This window comes from Poromitra crassiceps (genome assembly GCF_964638095.1).
Source record: "Poromitra crassiceps genome assembly, chromosome: 2".
Taxonomy (NCBI): Eukaryota; Metazoa; Chordata; class Actinopteri; order Beryciformes; family Melamphaidae; genus Poromitra; species Poromitra crassiceps.
In genome coordinates this window covers 22,549,173-22,569,710 of record NC_139624.1, presented here as the reverse complement: position 1 = coordinate 22,569,710, position 20,538 = coordinate 22,549,173, and the positions used below count along the sequence as shown (strand labels likewise).

Here is a 20,538-nt window from a genome sequence, read left to right as displayed (position 1 = left end):
ATATTGTGATATGGCACTCTTCTACACCTCCACCATCGAGTCCATCCTCACCTCCTCCATCACCGTCTGGTTACTGCTGCTGCCTGCAAGGACATCTCTAGATGGTGGTCTAGTTTAGTTTATTTGACAATTAAAATACATTGTAGGCTACATTATACATGCATTCTAAAATGATCAAGGATTACAGAAAAAGTCACACTTATTTCCATTGTGGTCCTTGCTTGTAGACATACAGTAGCCTACACTACACATAGGGACATACAAAAAACAGGTTCATGATAAACACAACCACAGCAATAACATCTAAAAATATCTAAAACCCTTACTAATTGACAAGCAAGCATTCAAGTGCATGCATTTGAAACACATTATCCATTCCTCTAACCTGTCCCCTAAGACCTTTTCCAGGAGCCACATTTTAAATGGTAAAATGGAAATGGTAAATGGACTGCATATATTTATATCGCGTTTTTATCCAAAGCGCTTTACAATGTGGCTACATTCACACGCCGAAGGCGGCAAGAGAGCAATCCGGGGTTCAGTGTCTTGCCAATTTTAACTTTGCCTTTAAAGTTGTTAATGTGTTTTGTTATGTTTTGTATTTTTATGTTATTGGGGCACTAATAACGATGTCAACGATTGTGATGTCCTCAGTGAGGTCATCAGTAATGTCATCAGTGATGTCACTTGAGCAATTGTAATGTCATCAGTGATGTCAATTGAGCAATTGTGATGTCATCAGTGATGTCACTCGAGCAATTGTGATGTCCCTCCTGGCTGAGGCTACATAAGTCGTGGGAGTATAAGTAGGGAGAAGCAGACAAGTGGCGCATCATCTCCAGAGTCCACACCCTAGGAATCGAGTGCCTCCTACCGCCCCGTTAGACCCATGGCTGGGTGTCTGAGCCCAAGACAGGTGCTTCACTCCCCTCATCCATGGATTCAAAGGAAAGATCCCCAATCACTTCTGCTTGTGTGGGCAGATAATCAGGATCCCCAATTATGTCGTCGTCATCATCATCATCACTCAGATCAGCATCAGAGTCTTGAGGATCTTCTGTTACAAGGGCCAGAAAATTCCATGGCCTTGAACCCAGTGGTGGAAATGACCAGGTTTTACTTTGCGAACCCTAAGCAGGATGGGGTTCCCTGGATGCGACATGGCCCGCCCCCGGCAATTTCTGAATGCTTGACTGTTTTGTTTTTTTAATTAACTCACCCATTATACCATTACAGCTATGTAAAAATCTCTTACAAAAGTTACTTAAATAAGATTGCCGAGCTCTACTGATTATTTCGCCTTGATTTTATGACACATTGATATTGACGCTGCTTATTCAGCTTCCAAATACATGTTCTCCTACTATTCTCTGCTTCCATGCTGCCCCCTCTCCACTGCATTGCATTTATAAGGTGAACCTGAGGAGGAATGCCGTTCCGTTCCCTCTCATTCTGCTTAGCCTACTCTGGGAACTCTGTTCCCAGGCGTTTCCCCCCATTTCCACCACTGCTTCAACCATAAAATGACTTAGCCTCCATCTATTATTTGTAAAACACAAACAGAAAAAAATAAGAAATAATGCACTTTTATAATGCTAATAATATGATAGTACCAACACATCAGCATTACAATGCATGATCAGAAGTGTTTTTATTCCATAGAAAATAGTCAATTTGAAACATGCTCTACCTGTCTACCAAATGGTTGAGTTGCCACTCCATGGAAAACTTTACCATGATGAAGTAGTCTCACGTACTGTATCAGACCCACCGTGGACATCAGCAAGCTTCCAGCGACGGAGGATATCATCTACGGCTGGGTTAGCTGAGACTAACCACGAAGTGACAACTCAACCATTTGGTAGAGCAGTTTAAAAAATATATTTTACCCTTATAAGACTTTTTTTGTTGCATCAAGTTACATAACATAACTATGTTTAGTAACATGTTAGATGATGTAAGCTTAACTAAAAGCAGAGTGACCTCTAGTGGAATTCCTTAGCATAGCATACCTCAACTGAGTGGTTAGAGACGGCTCAATAAGGTTAAGTTCACATTTTTCAATAAGAAATAGTGACTCAATGTGCTGGTTGAGCAGACTATTAAAGGGTTCAAGTTTGAAGCCTCTTTGATGGCCAGCGGCAGCTTATTCCATGCATGAGGCCCTAGAAATGCAAATGAGCATGGGCCAATATTGATTGTGCACCTTACTGAATGCAGATTGACTAGGCAGCTCTGCTTCTGTGGGCAGATTGACTAGGCTAGCTCTAGCTAGGCTAGCTCTGCTTCTGTGGTTGTGGGTTTCTCCTACTCTAGGGAAATAGTTGGTGAGGTAATTATGGACCCTATAACTATCCTGTGGACCATTGACAGTCCAAGTTGAGTCACCCTGGCCTCTACAGATAGCCAGTTGAGTTCCTGTAGTTGACTCCTCCCTATGATCTCGAGGACCCATGTCCAACCCTAACCAGCTTGTTCTGGGACACCTGTAGTTTTTCTTTTAGTCCCTCGGTTTTAAGGCTGCCTTTCCCCACTTAGTCATTATACCCACATTACTGATGATTGATCAAAAATATCATTGTGTCATATTTAGTGAAAGCACCAAAAGTTACAACTGCCTTTTGTAGAATACTGAGATATATTGTGTAGGCCTATCTCCAGTCAGCCTAAACATATGGAGATATGAATTTTGGTCCATATTGCCCAACCTTAGATCAAAACCGTCATTTTACATTGTCTAATTGGACTATCTTCATCAGTGCAAAGTAATAGTGCAATTAAACTGTTCTTCAAGACAGGTCCCAGCCCGGGACCCCAGCTTGGGAACCGTCAAACTCGTCGACATGAGGTGTGAGAGACAGAAGCATAGATGCAGATAAAAGCACAATCAGTATCAAGTTTATTCCTTCAATTCAGTTATTTCTAGTTGTTAGTTCAGTACAGTATCGGTGTCCAGTTACTCGCACAGCAAGGAGTATTTCCCATTTATTTATCGGTTAGTCTTTTTCAATACAGTACCTCTCCTGTGCTTTATAGTGGCGTTAAATGCAAAACAGCATGTTAGCACTGATTAGGAATGTTTCACAATCACAGTTATTACATAAAAATCATATGGAATTTGATCCTCTCATCCTTGGAATACCTCACAAGGACCTGAAATCGACCTTTTCCCCACTTGTCAAGGCAGATGTGACTTTAAGGTGCATGGCATTTCCTCCACACTGGATTGATCTAAAATGAACCTCCGGTCTGCAGCTAAACGCCGATGTAACGTGTGCCGGGTAACCAAGCGGCGACCTCCATCCTGAAAAAATGAAGCCAACGTGAAAGTGCCAAAAACAGTTGCAGTTCCTCGAATGGCCACTGGCGGCAAAAGCGGGTCATTCCCCATAGACCCCCATGTTAAAATGCCCAACTTGGAGTCGAAATAAACACGTTTACAGCCTGGTACAAAAAAAAACAACCTAAAACGGGTATGGTCTCTATACAGGTGGATTTTTATATAACCCACCCATTTATAGACGGTTTTCACAGAATTGACCTATCGCTAAGTCCTGCCCCGAACGCAGACGAGCAAATCACAGCGCGTGTAGCTCCAATACACTCAGACAACCTGAGCCTGGAGCTCCAGAGAAGCATAAGAAATCGGGATTCTCCTCTGGTTTTATGGTGTTTCATACAGTTATAAGTAGAAATAAATTGTCAAACGATGTGCATGGGGGTAAATGCAACATTACGAGGTATCCTGGGAGGCGAGGCAATGGATAATAAGAAACTAGTAAACGTAGATCCACTCACATCCACAATGTTGCTGCTGTTTTGGACATTAAATCTGCAATCATGGTGACAGCGAGATGAGTCTTCTCCCTCATTTGCCTTCCATGATCCAAAGGTATCATGAAATCATCATGGTATTCAGAAAGTCGGTAAAAGAAAATGCTGAATTATGCGAGTTTCCATCCATTACGTTATGCGCGTAATGGAGTTGGTTGAAGTGGAGGCGCATTGATTGATGTGATTAAAACATCGCCAGACACCAGTCAAACCCTCCAACATGATGGAAAAAGTGGTCTGCTGTCTTGATTATACAGAGGTAGGCCTACATGAAATAGATTTCCATGCGCCACTCTTCAATTCTGCATATAAATAATCCATGGAGAGGTTAATAAAATGTAAATTCTGGATGTCAGTCTGGATATCCCCACTGGTTATCTCGCTGTCTTCCTTCGTTAAAAGTGCATGTTTTTTAATGGAGTTGGTTAACGATTCGCTAAAGCCGTTTCCATGCACTTAATCGCATTTGTTTTTATCGATAGCTTTAAATGTTGTACATCGCCCTCCATGGCATAGTGAAGTACTTTATGATGGCTTCTAGACAATATCAGGCCTCAGAAAGTTGTTTAGATCCTCTTGGGATATAACTGACGGCTGCCATTTATTCTAGTCAGCGTGCCCTGTGTTTGTCCGAGTGAGCACGGGGGGTGGGGCTTAGCGATAGGTCAATGGTGTTGCTAGGGAACAGTTTGAAACCTACCTTATTTCCTGTCAGCTACTGTACTGGCAAACACTGCAACAGTGTAAGCTAGGGGTCATTTAGAATGTTTATGTTGTCAAATTAAAACCGTCTATACAGTCTACGGCTGCAAAAAGAAGTCCGATTGTGTAGAATGCAATGGGAAAATGACCCGACTACTTCCCGGCCTGAAGTCTTCTTCAATACAGCATGATGTTCATTTTGTAAATTATGGACCCATTTAGAGTAAAATAGACAATAAAGCAAACTATGTTTTGGGGCGTGATTGACAGGTCATCTGTCCAGTGGTCGGGGCAGCTCGTCAATCACAGATCAATAGCAGGTCGCGCTGCGTCTCTTCTCGTCCAGATAGTCACTGCTGGCTCCAAGAACATCACAAAACGGGAGTCCAGAAACGAATAGGTCACCCTACGTCCATATTTTTTTTAGTCTATGATTTTGCCCCTATTCACTCTCTAGATGGAGATTATTCAGCACCGCAACAAATATTAAAACGTGAGATGACAGGGGTCTAAAATGACAGTAAATGTGTTGTTTTTTTGTACTTCAGGACGGCACAACAATGTTTTTTCCCCAAAAAATGGCACGATTTCCGGAGTTAGTTTTAACATGGGGGTTATTCGGCTCATGAAAACCAGAATATAATCTACTCGCCAAAATCAGATGAATGAGCCAGAAAAACATCCTGAAAACAGATCCTGCCTTTGGTTCACACTAATATTCATATTTAAAGATAAAAGTAGATCCGGTCTCCCAAATGGGAACTATCTGTCCTAAATGGTATCCCCTCCGGTGTGTTGTCTTCTATAATTTCATAATAACCCCAATGTTAAAACCAAGATGACCAAATTCATTTTCCAGACTCTTCCAGAACTGTGTAGGAACCCTATGTAACAGAAAAGACTATTCCTCTCTCTCTGTCACTCTCTCTGTGTCTGTGTGTCTCTCTCTCTCTCTCTCTCTATCTCTCACTCTCTCACTGTTTGAGGACAGGCAGCTCCTGGGGCTTGAAGAAGGCTTGGGCCATCCCCATGCCGAAGATGTAAACTTTAGCATCGACCACAATCTTCTCCTTCTTCAGCAGCTCTGCAGGGAAGACAGACAGACGGGCGTTAGTGTGTTTCTTGATCACGGCTCACTTTTTCGCGTGGCGTTACAGAACGCCGGATGTCCGTTGGTTCCTATGACAAATTTGTCTTTAACGTTTGCATTTTCTTCAGTCCATCTCGAATCTATTGGCTTAAATTTGTATTATTTTATCAAATTTTTGTTGATTTGAATTTTAACATACAGAAAGAAAAACATAACCGCAAACATCTACTACAAAAAAACACAAAATCCATCCATACATAACCACAAACAAATTCACTCAGAAACATAACCCCCCCCCCCCCCCCCCCACAGCACCCCCCCCCCCCCCCCCCATCCACCAAGCCACACATATATTGGCTCACCATAGCAAAGAAAAGACCAACCAGAACCTAGCTATGATAGAGATGCCCATGGCCCCCACGCACGGCTTCAATAAATGAATTGCAGGACGTAATATTTTCTAGTTTAGCGCCGTGCATACAGGCCACCGACATCTCCACGACAGCCAGGTCCACAACTGAAAAAGATAGCCATTGTTCCAAAGCAGAGTATGATTACATTATTCTTGACTGGAATCATGAGCTTGTTTAAAGAAATAAAATTCAATACAATAAAACATCTTACAGTAGAATGCATATTTTACTCTAGAACTACTCATTTAAATTGAATATAATTGAATAATATTGAATTGAATATGTTACGCATATGATTAACTATTGTTCTGCTTTAAAATATAATAAACCCTCCCACCACATTGTGTTTTTATTGTTAAGCAGTAGAATGTGACAGATTGAATGGTGCCAATATTAGAAATCCTTATAAGCACAAAAACAGGATCATAACATTAAAAGGTGAAATCCTCACCGTCTATCTTCGTCTGGAATTCATCAAAAGGCAACAGAACAACTTCAACAAATTCTGGGAGGAGAGGAAGAGGAGAAAGGCTGTGTGATGTTTTGCACGAGGAGAGATCATTTCTGAACCAGTGAGAGACAAAACTGAAGAAAACTCACCTCCTTCACCTGGGGGAAGAGAGAGAGAGGGAGGGGGAGAGAGAGAGAATCAACATGAGTAAATGAGTTAATGAACAGGTGAGTCAGTGAACAGGTGAGTGAGTGAACAGGTAGTGAGTAAACAGGTGAGTGAGTCCTGCTTGTCTCCTCACCCAGCTGTTGTGTTGGGTTGATGTTCTCGTCATCGTCTCCATTGATGTTGACCAGAACGATCCGAGTGGTGCAGTTTGACAGACCGGGGTCCAGACACGTTACTACGGCAACAACAACAACAATCAGACTGGGGCAAAAAAATAATCTTTACCTCAATAATGTGAGGTAAAAAATAATCTAAAAACATCAAACAATTCCAGTATATTTCAGGGATTCCATGACCAGTGTGAACATTGATTAAAAAAAACAGAAATGAAGAAACTTTATTCATATTTTTCTAGGGCTGGACAAATAATCATCATACCGGTAATCATATACTGCCATTTTAGTTACTTCTTCTGGTCGGTTTGTCTGTCTGTCAGCAGGATTTCACAGCACGTTCTGAACAGATTTCCATGACGTGAACAGATCGGCTTTGGGCCCAGAAACACCTGATTCGATTTTACAGCCGTTCCTGATCTGGGACTTCTGCCATAACTAAGACAATTAGTTTTAACCATAACTATGAAAGTAACAGACATATAGACTTAACTCCAAATCTTAAGTTGATGTTGTTCAGTAGCTTTGTGTTAACTTGACAGAATGCCTTCTAGATGGACAATATACACCGTTTTTATTTCCTGTTGCCGTACTGTATGTGCTAATACAATAGCTGACAGGAAATAATCTATTGCCACATCAAATTCCCATATTTTTTCATATTCTCAAATGTTCTCGTTCGTTATACACTATTTAAATGATTCATATATCAGACCTAGTAGTTTTGTTTGTTGTACCTGACATGTCACAGTGACATGATGTCTCTGAGGAAGACTGCAGGAAGTCAGCAGTAGAGACATGTCATGTACGACAAACAAACCTACTAAGTCTGAATCATTTAATGACTGTTAAATTTAAGTTAGACGAAATGAACCTTTTTGGACTGCTATAGTATGTTGCAAATGCCACTATATTTCCATTTATTTTCATATCTATAATCTACATACTCAGTTCTTTCACATTTCATTTTCAGTTTTGTAAGATAAAAATGAGGACAGTGGGACCTGGGTCAGATCGAAGTCTGAACCACACAAACACACACAGGAGATAAGATACACCTAACAAACATTGCTAATGCAATCGTTGGTGTGTGTGTGTGTGTGTGTGTGTGTGTGTGTGTGTGTGTGTGTGTGTGTGTGTGTGTGTGTGTGTGTGCGCGTGTGTGTCATACCTGGAGTGACTCCCACCACCTCTCCTTTGTATCCGGTCTCTTCCTTCAGCTCCCTCAGTGCGGCCGTCTCGGCGCTCTCCCCCTCATCAATCAGACCTGAGCAACAGAGACCAGAGAGCTCAGACTGGTCAAGATTCCAGACATTTTGGTTAAATCCTTAATTTTAAAACTAAACCTCTAACATCCGTCTAACATCGTTTTCCTCAGGATGTGGAGTGTTGATGCTAGGAAGGGGAGATTCGTATTGATGAATTTGGGTGCTTTAAAAAGTATAAATACCGGTAAATCAAGTACTTTCAAGGCCATCGGTTCATTTTCACAAATCATTCAAATGAGAAAAGTCTTTGTAGGTATGAGAGAGTAAAGATAATTATTGGTTAATGCCAAATTAAGTGAAATGACGCTCAACTGAATTCCAGATCTGACAATGATCAAAATAATAAACTTGACCATCTAATTTGTTGCCTTCAAAGTAGGGCTAGGAAATATATATATATATATGTGAAGAGAAGGGATGAGGAAGCGCTGCGTGGGTCCTTGGTCAAATCACTAAAACAGATGCTCTTTAGTGAGGGTGCAAAGAAGCACAAGATAGGAGTTCAGGACCCTTGCAAATGTAAAAAAATAAACAGTAGTAGGTTGCAGGAAAACTTGAAAAATACAAGGCAACACTGTTTTAGAAAAAAATAAAAAGCCTTTATTGTGGCTGGTCACAAAGTTAAAAACAGGGACGTACGCTATATATACACACACATATACAGTATATATGTGTGCGCGTGCGCGCGCGCACACACACACACACACACACACACACACACACACACACACACACACACACACACACACACACACACACACACACACACACACACACACACACACACACACACACACACACACACACACACACACACACACACACACACACACACACACACACACACCTCTACCCTGATGAAAGCTCCCATGAGCTGAAACGTGTAGGTCCCTGTTTTTAATTTTGTAACCCAGCCATGCCACAATAATGGCTTTTTAAATAGTGTTGCCTTGGATTCTCCGAGTTTTCCTGCACCCTGCACTTGTGTTTTGTTTCCAATATTTTATTTTCAGTTTTTCCTTATAAGACAAACAACAACAAGCTCAGACAGTAAAAGAAAGAAAAGAAGAAGAAAAAGCATACATATATACAGTACATACATACAGTACATATGTACAGAAACGGGCTACCAGCCGCGCAAAGTGCTTAAAGGAGAACTTACCTCCAAAACACTTTTTTTCAGCTTTTAACCAATATATATGACTTTGGGGGTGATGTGTGAAGAATTCTGGTCAAAATTTCCACATTTGACACCAAACTGTTGCCATTTGACCATTTGTATCATTTTTCAGCAGCATATCTGGCATAAGCGCCCTCTAAAGGTCGAACACTGCTTTTTTTTTTTTTCTCAAATGAATGGGAGATTTGGTACAACCTGACGTCAGGTTGTCCCCAAAGACTATGGGATTTCAAGATAATTACTCCCCTACCCCCCCTGTACCCTTTTGGCTCCTCAGAACTCCAAGCCTATTCCTATTGAAGTTTGCTCTTAAAATACTGAACCAAACGTCGTCAAAGTTGGCACATGTCTTAATTATAGTTAGTTTCCCGCTGAATGTGTCACTACTTTATTAATATCTTACCTGGATAAGCTCGAATGATGATGTTTATATTATCAGTCCGAGTTGGAAGCACTGTCTCCAGCCCAGCCAGGCGGGAGCGGGCGGGAGAGAGTCTACTGTAACCTCATGCACTAGCACCAAGCTCCGGGCGCGCGCGCAGCAGCAGCTGGGCTCTCTCGGACTCGGCCAGAGCAGAGAGAGCACAGTCTGACATTTCCGCGGCTATCAGTCCGACTTGGAAGCACTTTCTCTCGGCCAGTCAAACGGGAAAGTCTGCTCTCTCATGCACCCGCGGGGGCGCGCGGCAGCAGCACACAGCAGCAGTGAGAGGCGGGGGCTTTGAAGTCAGCAGAGCAGAGCGACTGGCTCTGTCTGTGTGTGTGTGAGCTCTGCGTGTGCGTGCGTGTGTGTGTCTCTGCCCTGCTCTGCCTGCGCCCTGAGAGGAAAAATCAGAGGTGTTGTAACTTTCAACAAGAATCACGAAAAGCCCCAAAACGCAAATTAAAAACGGATTTCATTGCGCGGTTTATCTCTAGTTAGACGAGGGAATTACGTGGAGAAATCTCGCATTGTGTTACCCCAGAGCGAGAGGTTTGTCCTATTGTGGGTGTGCTGCTGTTAACGAGCCCATGTCACTTTGCTCTCGTAACGTAGTTTGAGTAGTTTCCATAGAGATACATGCAGAAAAATAATTAAATTTCTAGTTCGCCACTGAATTACCAAATTGATATAACTTTCAACCATTTTGAGCAAAGCTCTTTCCAAACAGGCCACCAGCGTTGGCTAGTTGTTGATATTTATAAAGATATGGCCCCTCTCAAATAAATTATTTTTGAGGCAGTAGGCAAACTGTAATGGCGTCGATTTCCGAAAAAAAATCTGGACTTGAACAGAGCCAAAGAGTCCAGTATAGACAAGAGTATATGTCATTTCTTGGTTTTTTCCATAGGTATTTTCAAATCACTGTTCTAATACATATCTAGGGGGTAAGTCCTCCTTTAAGTAACTTGTTTAAGTAACATAACAGCACAAATGATTGACAAAAATCTCAAACACGGCAGTCCAACCAAAGCCTGCTTCACCAACAGAGAAAGCTGTATCAAACCTATCAAACGGATTTGCCACTGCAGCGGTAGACATTCCAGCCGCCAAGACACATAAACGCAGGGCTGCACCACTACCTCTTTTAAGCACTTAAAAGTGCTTAAAAGATCTTGTGCATGTAGTCTACTCCTGTTTTTTGACATTTGCAAGGATCCTACTTGAACTACTATCTCATGTATATCGATATCGTGATGAGACTAGATCGTCGACTAGATCGTCTTAGATTTGATCGTAATATCGTGATATGGCATAAGTGTTGTCTTTTCCTGGCATTAAAGTAAAGTGATGTCATTTTCTGAATTTACCAGACTGTTCTAGCTGTTCTATTATTTCCCCACTTAGTCATTACATCCACATGACTGAAGATTATTGATCAAACATCTCATTGTGTCAATATTTTGGGAAAGCACCAATAGTCATCCCTACAATATTGTCACAATATTGATATCGAGGTATTTGGTCAAAAATATAGTGATATTTGATTTTGTCCATCTCGCCCAGATCTACTTCAAAGGCTTTCAAGGTAGATTCAAACAACACGGGGAAGGGCTACATGTATTAAAGGGGAAGGTGTGAAAGTGTTTGTAAGTGTTGCTCATATGAATAGAAACATAAATGTGGAGTTTGGAAAGGAGAGCCACCTGCAGGAAACTCCAGAGTGAAACTTCCCATCGGAGGACGGAACTGCTTCACCATCACAACACAGTCTTTGTGCAGAGTTCGCTTCAGCAGGGCGATGATCCCCACTCCTGAAAGCACACAGGGAATTCTGCCTTAGACATCTTTGCTGTCAATCAAACAGTGTGGGATTTTCCTGTTGATGCAGCGTTTGAGTTTCTCTTTTCTTTGTCTGTTCAGCCCATTTAGACGGTAAAAGAGATGGACGTAGTGAGTGTGATGTCACACAATGTTTTTGTGGACTCCCGTTTTGAAGCCTCTGGTTTGGGCATTTCTGCCTCTGCCATCTTGGTTTTTTTGGAGCCAGAAGACAGAAATTACACATTTGGAGCCATATAGAGCGCCAAAGTCACACCCTCCGGGTTCAGCACGCGTCCTAAGGGATTCCACCCGCCATAAGTTTGTCCATAGATGTTTCGGTAAATCCTTATAAAAATAGTTTTACTTGGTCAAACCAAGTGATTCAGCTATATTTAGAATCAGGGGAGACCATAATAACATTTCACTCAGACAAAAACAGGCACAAACAAAAAACATGTTTGTTTGGTTTTTTTGGGGGGTTTTTTTTGGGGGGGGGGGGTGTTCGTAAACTGTTTATGCTCGCACAGGCGCAGCTCACATCTACAGGTTGGGCAACAACAGCGCGCATGCGCAACTCAGATAGGTCAGCGACTGACATTGGCTATCACTGCTCATCCCAGTTCTTCTTCTTCCGTTTATTCCAAAACTAACAAAGCGGAATGGTAAAAAGCATCACTTCCTGTGCGGCAAAGGTTAAGAGCTACCAGACAGCCCATAACAGTGACACATATGTGAATAAATGTGCTGAAACAAATGTGTTCAAATCCAGTGTGCAGACACTCACCGTCTATCTCTGTGCTGGTTGGTCTCGTCGTCCTTTTCACACTCTCCCAGGTTCTGGTGAAGGAAGACGCTTTCAAAGTCATTTCACTAATAGAGTACCGCAGGGATGATGTATTTTGGTAGGCGGAAGGTGGAAGTCCCAGACTTCCTGGATCTTACGGGGAAAAGTCAATGGGGTTTTAGAATACTAGACTCAATTCCTAGGCTCGCTCGCTGTGCGGGCTCGGCCACTATGCGGCCTCGCCCTGGCTGCTCCTTGATGGCATACTTCAGGGATGCTGGATCACCTGTCCTGGAGCTGGCAACATACAGCTGTCGATGGCTGAAGACAGGGGTCTGAAGCCAGACTCCCGCTTCTTTCAGTGTCTGCCCCTGGGACTTTATTTTGCTCTAATGACATCATTGATGACATCATCAGTGGGACTCTTATGACATCACTGATGATGTCACAACTGCTTTTATGACATCACTGATGATGTCACAATGCCTCTGACATCACTCATGATGTCACAATTTATGACGTCACTGATGACATCATCACTGGGACTGTGTGTGTGTGTGTGTGTGTCTCTCTGTCTCTTGTGTGTGTGTGTGTGTGTGTGTGTGTGTGTGTGTGAGAGAGAGAGAGAGTGAATTTATGACATCACTGATGATGTCATCAGTGGGACAGACAAACAGAGTCCTGCTCCCTTTTATATATTATATAGATAGATAGATGGATTCACTTGGTTCAGCAGGATAATAATCTTCACGAACGTGAATCACTTTTATGCCTTTTGAAGTTTTCTAAAAATCGCGTTAAAAAAACACATTTACGTTTCAAAAGTCATAAAAGTGATTCATGTTTGTGAAGATTATCCCGCTGAACCAAATCCCCATTCTAAAACCCCATTGACTTTTCCCCGTAAGATCCAGGAAGTCCGGGGCTTCCGCCTTCCGACTGCAAAAATACGTAATCCCTGCGGTACTCTATAGTAATAAATTAGTAATAGTGTAATAGTACAGTCAGAGCCGTTGCAAGGGCTGTGCGAAGAGTGTGACCGCACAGGGCCTCGCGCCTGGCCGGCCTGCATGGATTGTATTACGCACGGGGACTCCACCTCCGAGATCTGCTCCACCCCAACGGAGCGAGTCTCTCTCCCTCTCTCACCACCTCCATCTCTCTGCTTCTTTCCGAGGTGAGAACCAGCGACCGCTCTGCAGGCTGCAGCTGCGGCTGGGAGACTATGTGCATGATGATGATGCTGCATTCTTTTTTCGACCGTGACCATGACGCACTGATCAAAACATCACAACTATTTACACCGCAAGCGCACCGCATGTCCGCCTCAACGTAAAAGAGAAGAGAGAGGGATGTATTGATGGTGAGATCTGTCTTGTACAATCTACAATCTACAATGTAGATCAAGAACTAAAAAGATGCCAGTTTTGCTGCGATGGTAATCCATTATTTCAGATAACTACTTGTCTTTGGTTGCCACCGTCAAAGCGCAATTGATAAATTGCTCGCATGTAGTAGGACTAGACGTGCTATGTGCGTACGTGATTCATGCGCAGCACGCCCGATCATGAGCAGGGACTCGCACCCCCCTGTGACGGACACAGTACCTGGTGTTTCCAGCAGGGTCGACATATGTGGTTTCCTCCAGCTTCAGCCATTTGCCTGCTGCCATCACCTGGTACAAAGAGAGAACCTCAGAAGAGCAACAAAGCGGTTTCCAAGACTTTGTGTATTAATGCTGCGTTTGATTATAAATCTGAGGTCGGAAATTCTCACATCCCACTAGGAAAATCAAATAAAACGACGCGTCAACTCTGAGTTCTTAGTTGAAAACTTGGGTATTACTTCTCAACCCCGATATGCTCTCAGTTCGTCATTTGACGTCATTTCAACATGGCCACTCGCATCGTATACGGTAAGAAAAATAAGAATGTATGAATTTTAAACACATTTTTACCCCACACAAAAAAATTCTACTTACTATGCTTTCAGACCAGATCATCTTACCAATACAGTAGTTGGTTAAACCCATACAATTAAACGTTAATGTTGTTAGCTGTTAGCTGTCTAATAGCTGATGCTATTACCATCCATATTTTTCGGACTTGTATCTCGAATGAACGTAGGTCGGAGATGACACGTCACACGTTTCCCAATTTCGACTTCCCACCTCAGACCATAAATGAACAGCTCTTCTACTGCTGTTTATCTTTTATCAGATGCTTTTTCAATATCGGACACAAAACTGAAAATCGTACAGAAGGGCACACTGCACAGGATACTTTGCGGTTTAAGAACCGAGTTCTGAAGGACAGAAAAGGTGTATTTTACTTGTAATAATCAAAGTTTTCATAATCTGTTGGTATACTGGCGACTAGGGACTTTTATTCTGAAGGGGCTGTGTGAAGCAACATAGAAAGCAGCATTTTCGGGGGAAACAAAATACTTTATTTAAACTTTGAATGTAAAGTCTACTACATGATACTAAGGCCTGCTGGGAGGAAGGAAAGCCTGATCCAGGATCCTTATGCTGCCTTCATGTGGGCTTGTGTTTACCGTGAATACGACATAAATCCACTTCATGTGGTATTCACGACTTGGTATGTGGAATTTTTCCGAAAGCTTCGAAGCTCACGAGTTATGACGTGTCTGTGATGTTTTCACAAAATGACGGACGCCATGGACGTTGATGGAAAGTAAATATATTGACATTTAGCTGTATAGAGCTTTTCATAGTCATTTTCTAATATGTCTGAGGAACATGATATTGATATTCTCAACAATCTCATCTTGTTTCCTCTGTCATTATGCCTTTCGCATTTCCTGCATTAACGTAGCTAGCCACTCGCTAGCTAGTGGTAGCTACATTGTTAGCCTCGGTGGCTTCTAGTCAACTGCGCATGTTCACGACGTGACCACTTGAATGCCAAGCGTGTCGTGTACACAACTTCCGGTCTCGTATTCACGGTAAACACGAGTCCACATGAAGGCAGCATTAGTCACAAAATCAAAGATGGCTGACTGGCGCCTCGACTTCTTCACTGGTGCCGTGCTAATGAGTGGTGCCACTTCGCCTACTATGCTTCTTAAATTTCTCATTTCAATGACCATAATCCGGCTCAGAAGCACAGTACCAGCAAATTAATCGAGGCATCTGTCGGCCATATTTGATTTTGTTACAAGGATGATTTTGGGGGAAACTTGTCTTTAAAGTGTATTTGTGCAAGCAGATGTAGCACATGCCAATGTGGTGAGAGTAGACAAGTGAAGAAGTATGTTCATCTGTTTGGGTAAGTGAAATTCAACTTATTTTTTTCCATTATCCACCTTATGTAGCCCCGCCCACTCGACCCATTGTGTCACGACTTCCTGCTCAAAACGCCGACTGTTTTACCTGCTCAAACTAGTCTGACTCACCTGGTCAAACGTAGTTTGACTCACATTATGAGTCAGACTAGGTTTGTGAGTCACAGGAAGTGTAAACACAATCAGAACTTCCGATTGTGTTTACACTTCCTGTTCGTCTCTCAAGCCAGACTGTCTCTTCTACATAAGGTGAATAGACCTCTCAGATTTTTGTACACCAATCTAGCTGCCCTTTCGTTAGGAGTCTGAGTTTATAAGGAGCACCTGAAGGCAGCATAACCTAACACAGGTGACATGGTTGTTTATTCAGAAACAGACTTTACAGAAAAATCTGTTTTACCTCTTCTTTCACAATGTGAGGGATGGTGGTCGACTTCGTGCTGCTCATTTTCTTCTAAAAAGAAGAAGAGATTATGGGAGGGGGGCGGGGTAAACAGGGTTCCCACACATTTGCATTGATACAATTTAAAAACTTTTCCATGACATTTCAAGGACCCATATTAGAATGTCCATGTAATGTGAGGTGACTCTGAATCAATAACCGACCAGAAAGAATTACTACACTGGACAAATAGGAGACACCTATACTGCATGTTAGTGCTTTAGAGTCACTGCATCACATTAGATGGAAGCTATTGAAATAAAACATGACTTTTCCATAAATATATTAATACAAAATACAAGAAGCACAATAACATCCAATAATAAAGAGGTAGAGGTGTGTCCTATTTGTCCAGTGTAGTAATCATTTCTAGTATTGATTTGGAGTCACTGCCTCACATTACATGGAAATAATGTTATTATAGATCCTTGAAAAGTAAAGGAATTAATTACGTTTTGAAATTGGATCCATGAAAATGTGTTGGAACCTTGAGTCGAGTTTAGACCTCGTTAACAACGTACAACACAATTCAATACGAGCTACAAAGATATACCCACCATTTCGAATTAACCTGGTTAGTAATAATAATAAATAACGTTTCTGGTCAGTTGCTAACATTATTAGCTACCCCGGCCCGGGGAAATCAATGCAACTTACCCCCATCAAACTCACTCACAGATTTACTCCATTCCCCCCCCTTATTCTCTAAAGATGGAGTACGGTGCAATATGAATTAGACTGGCATCAAGTCGAATCTGGGTTTATTTCAAACTTAAAATAATAAGTTAAATGGAAAATTTAACTCACGTGAAAGTCCAACTGTCTATTAGCAGCAGCAGAGAGGGTGAAAAACTTGAGGTTTCACTCCGCAGCCACGTCCGGGTACCGCAAGCGTCAGTGCTTTCAGGGTTGGTAGAAAAGTTACCCTGCTAGCCGCGCGCTTCTCGCTCATGCTCAGTATGAGCGAGAAGCGCCCGGCTAGCAGGATAAAAATGAAGTAACAGTAACAAAGAATAACAACAAACATACAACATCAGGGATTACAAAGCCGAAAAGGGGTACAAAAAGGGTGTAGTTTTTAACATCTTACGTTTATGCATTTGAGTGATATTTCTTTTCAATAGGCGATCTTCGAGTATAAGCAGTGACCACGCCTACACGTGCACCTCAGAAAGATGTCCCCCTGCGAGAGAAAAACAACTAACCATGTATTGCAGCAATCCATATGTACTCCATGCAGGTACTCTCTTTACGACTGAATAATGTTTAATGTAATACATAACATTAAAACATAACATAAAACATAGCATAAGGTTGCTTCTTAACATGCGTCCGCTGGAAGCGCAGGACGACGATGCGGAACCAAAATAGCTACACGAACGGGGGGGGGGGGGGGGGGGGGTATTTACCGATGGACACACTTCCGATACAGGAATTGCAGCATGAAGAAGGAGCAGGTTGTCAATTGTCAGTTTTCGGTCTGGTATCCGATATTCAAGAAACATACGATTAAAAGGTAACACAGTTGCTTCATACACAAACTCTGGGAAATATTGTTGTCGTTGAAGTTATGCTAGCTAGCTGCCGCTAATAACGTTAGCTAGCAGGACAGAAACAAGGAGCAGCTTCTTCTGGGGAATTCTCGGTGTGACATCTTGTTTAGCAGCAGCAATTATAACAGTAGTAATAATCATGTCTGGCATAAGATTGTTGATTACAGTCAGTCCATCTCTCTGTTGTCGTCTGTTATTGTTGATTTATTTTACTTTTTCTTCTTAATCTGTCTTCCAGTCTGATTCTCCCACTGCCTCAGAATGTAATAGACTATCTACTGGATGATGGAACACTGGTAGTCTCTGGAAGGTTAGACACACACACACACACACACAAAGTGCAAATTGCTAATTGCTAATAACCAAAGACACACACAAACACGTTATTATGGATCCCACTCGCCTTGGGGGCAGAACACGGACTATGCAGCACTCAAGCGCCAGGATTTGGCCACAGACTTGGTGCAAGTAAGCCCAGTGGAAAAAAAATGGGAAGAGATAACCAGCGTTATTCAGGTTTTAGCGTTAAATTGAAGTTACTGTCCTGCATTCTGGCCATAATATATTTCTCCATTTGTCCTTCTAACATTAGTATAGTCATAGTCTCACAGTGCCGGCCGTAGATTATATCTACGTCTGGAGCATACTCTCAAAAGTGGTTAACGCCCGCCCCCCAAGCAAAAAAAGAAGAAGATCTGTGACAGAAAAAGATCCGTGACAGACATATGAATTGACCAACCAGGGACCTCGTGGGCGGTGCATTCGGAATGTGTGTATCAGCTAAATCGACTCCGGCACAACTGCAATAAACACGTCCTTGAGAGCATCTACGCTGCAGACGTGGCACACTTTCTGTAACGCAGCAATTCAATGATCTTGCCCACTCATTCTTCCTGCAAGAGAGCCTATCACTACTTTTTGGTCGCTCCTTTTATCACTTCTCTCTTCACGGTGTTCCCAAACGTGTTTGCCGGACTGTAATATGGGAGGCACGCTATATGACGCGGTGTGTATAACGTAACTTCCGTCCCCCAGATTCCGTTCCGGGAATCTGCCGGGTTGCCGACTTCCGTCAGAGTAAGACTTGTGATTCAGACCCTCCGTCGCTGGAAGCTTGATGACGTCGACGGTGGGTCTGACTACGTGAGACTAGTATAGTCAAGCAGTAGTCAAGCCTGCTTGTTACAAAAGCATGAATTAGCCCTTCAACATCCTGCTGAGTTAAAAGTAGGGATGTCGAAAATCATAATTTTTCTTGACCGACAACCGACACTCATTAGCCGACAACTGTCGGTTAACCGAGAAGATTAAAATGCGCTATTTTACTGTCTGTGCCCCATTAAACCATTAGGCCTACCAAATGCTTGATTTTTTTTCAGTAGAAAGCGTTTATTTTTACATCTACAAGCAGAAAAAAACACATTAACAAAACGAGAAGACAAGTTAAATCCTCCAGCCATCTAAACAAAAACATTCCTCGGATAGGCTATGATAGGAGCTGCACGCATTTGCAGAAGGGGGAAATACGGAGGGAAAAAACCCATACTCACGCTCACAATTCTTAAATGAATTATCTTACTACATGTGTCGTAAATAGTCTTAATAAAACCAGCAGAAACTAATTTTAAAAGCTCAGAACGAAACGTGTCGCTAATTGAACGAATTTCCACTTTGAATAGCACATCAAGACACCGCCCCAAGCCTTCACGCTGCAGGGCGCACTGACGAAGCGCTTATTGCTCTCTCCTTCTGACATTCTCACTAATTCAACAGTGGTTTACCTGCTTTTGAGATCTGCAAAAAAATAGTTTGCTTCTCTCTCCACGCTTCTCCCTCTCTCTCTTTATCTGCGACGAGGGCTGTAGGTGGCTATTATGTTCTCTGTGTGTCCGGCTGCACGACATGACGACGAGTGCAGCAAGTCCGCACGCTGACAGCTGTCAGCATTGCGGGACTCGGGAGGATGAACAAATGAGGCAGGCTGTGCAAACTTTTTACCGATCTAATATGAGATGCAGATAAATAATTATATATTAATAGCCGATGTGTTTAGAAGAGCATTCTCACTCTTGCTGTAATCGTTGTGGGATTATTACACCTGAGAGACAGACAGACCCGGAGAGAACTCAATTTACGGTAAAAGTGTGGATTCCTCAGTGAATCGATGTGGAAGACGCAGCTTGTTTTGAAACGCGTCATTGAAAGTAACCTCATGGTCTCATGACAGCGCGGCTGGAACACAGAAGGAGCATGACTGACTGGCTCGCTGTAGTCTGCACAGGGCAGGGCGTCTTCTCCCGTCTGGTCAAAGCAGAGAGGAGGCGGGGGTGTGGCGCATGTGTGGAGCTGAGTTTATCACAGAGCACATCTCGCACGCGGGGGGAGAGGCGGACAGTGCACACTGCTTTTCCATTTGGAAAAGCCTTTCTCTAAATGAATGTTGTTCTGGCAGTGGCAGGAGCTTTTAATTCCTATATAATGCTGCTACAGTAACTACTTAGGCTAAGTTAACATTGTTGCTTACCGCGAAGGAGGGAAAAAAAACACCATATTGGCAACACCTTGTATGCCAATTTAATATGCAAATTAACCGTTTGACCGACATGCTTAACCGACCAATGACGTTGTCGGCGGTTAACCGTCGACATCCCTAAAAGTAGGTCTTCCACTTAAGGGCTTTCAAAATAAAACTCTTATTGTAACATTAACCTTAATATTAATATTGAGTAATGCTTTAAGTTTAAGTTATCCTTTATTTATCCCCATGGGGAAATTCATCCTCTGCATCCATCCTCTACTAGGAACCTTCCTAGAACTAGGAGCAGTGGGCAGCCACAGTGCAGCGCCCGGCACCAACTCCAGTTCTTTTGCCATTGCCTTGGTCAGGGGCACTTATAGGAGTATTAAGCCCCTGCTTTTGATGGTGGGA

The 20,538-nt window shown here is 42.6% G+C and overlaps 2 protein-coding genes across 2 annotated transcripts in view; one reads left to right on the top strand and one right to left on the bottom strand.

The window, feature by feature from the left end:
- Window positions 1-2,892: 2,892 nt before the first annotated feature.
- nudt5 (nudix (nucleoside diphosphate linked moiety X)-type motif 5) lies at window positions 2,893-16,939 on the bottom strand. The gene is made up of 9 exons (XM_083657658.1): window positions 16,864-16,939; window positions 16,015-16,068; window positions 13,916-13,983; window positions 12,309-12,361; window positions 11,407-11,514; window positions 8,003-8,098; window positions 6,792-6,893; window positions 6,491-6,544; window positions 2,893-5,620 (listed from the first exon to the last, which is right to left on the bottom strand). The coding sequence occupies exons 2-9, from the start codon at window positions 16,060-16,062 to the stop codon at window positions 5,511-5,513; spliced, it is 639 nt and encodes a 212-aa protein (XP_083513784.1). The 5' UTR covers window positions 16,063-16,068; window positions 16,864-16,939; the 3' UTR covers window positions 2,893-5,510.
- A 539-nt stretch (window positions 16,940-17,478) lies between these two features.
- The window catches only part of cdc123 (cell division cycle 123 homolog), a 17,272-nt gene continuing 14,212 nt past the window's right edge, over window positions 17,479-20,538 (top strand). The window contains exons 1-2 of the mRNA XM_083650905.1: window positions 17,479-17,572; window positions 17,848-17,919. Of these exons, the coding sequence (XP_083507031.1) occupies window positions 17,499-17,572; window positions 17,848-17,919 (146 nt within the window). The 5' untranslated portion in view covers window positions 17,479-17,498. The remainder of the gene's footprint in view (window positions 17,573-17,847; window positions 17,920-20,538) is intronic.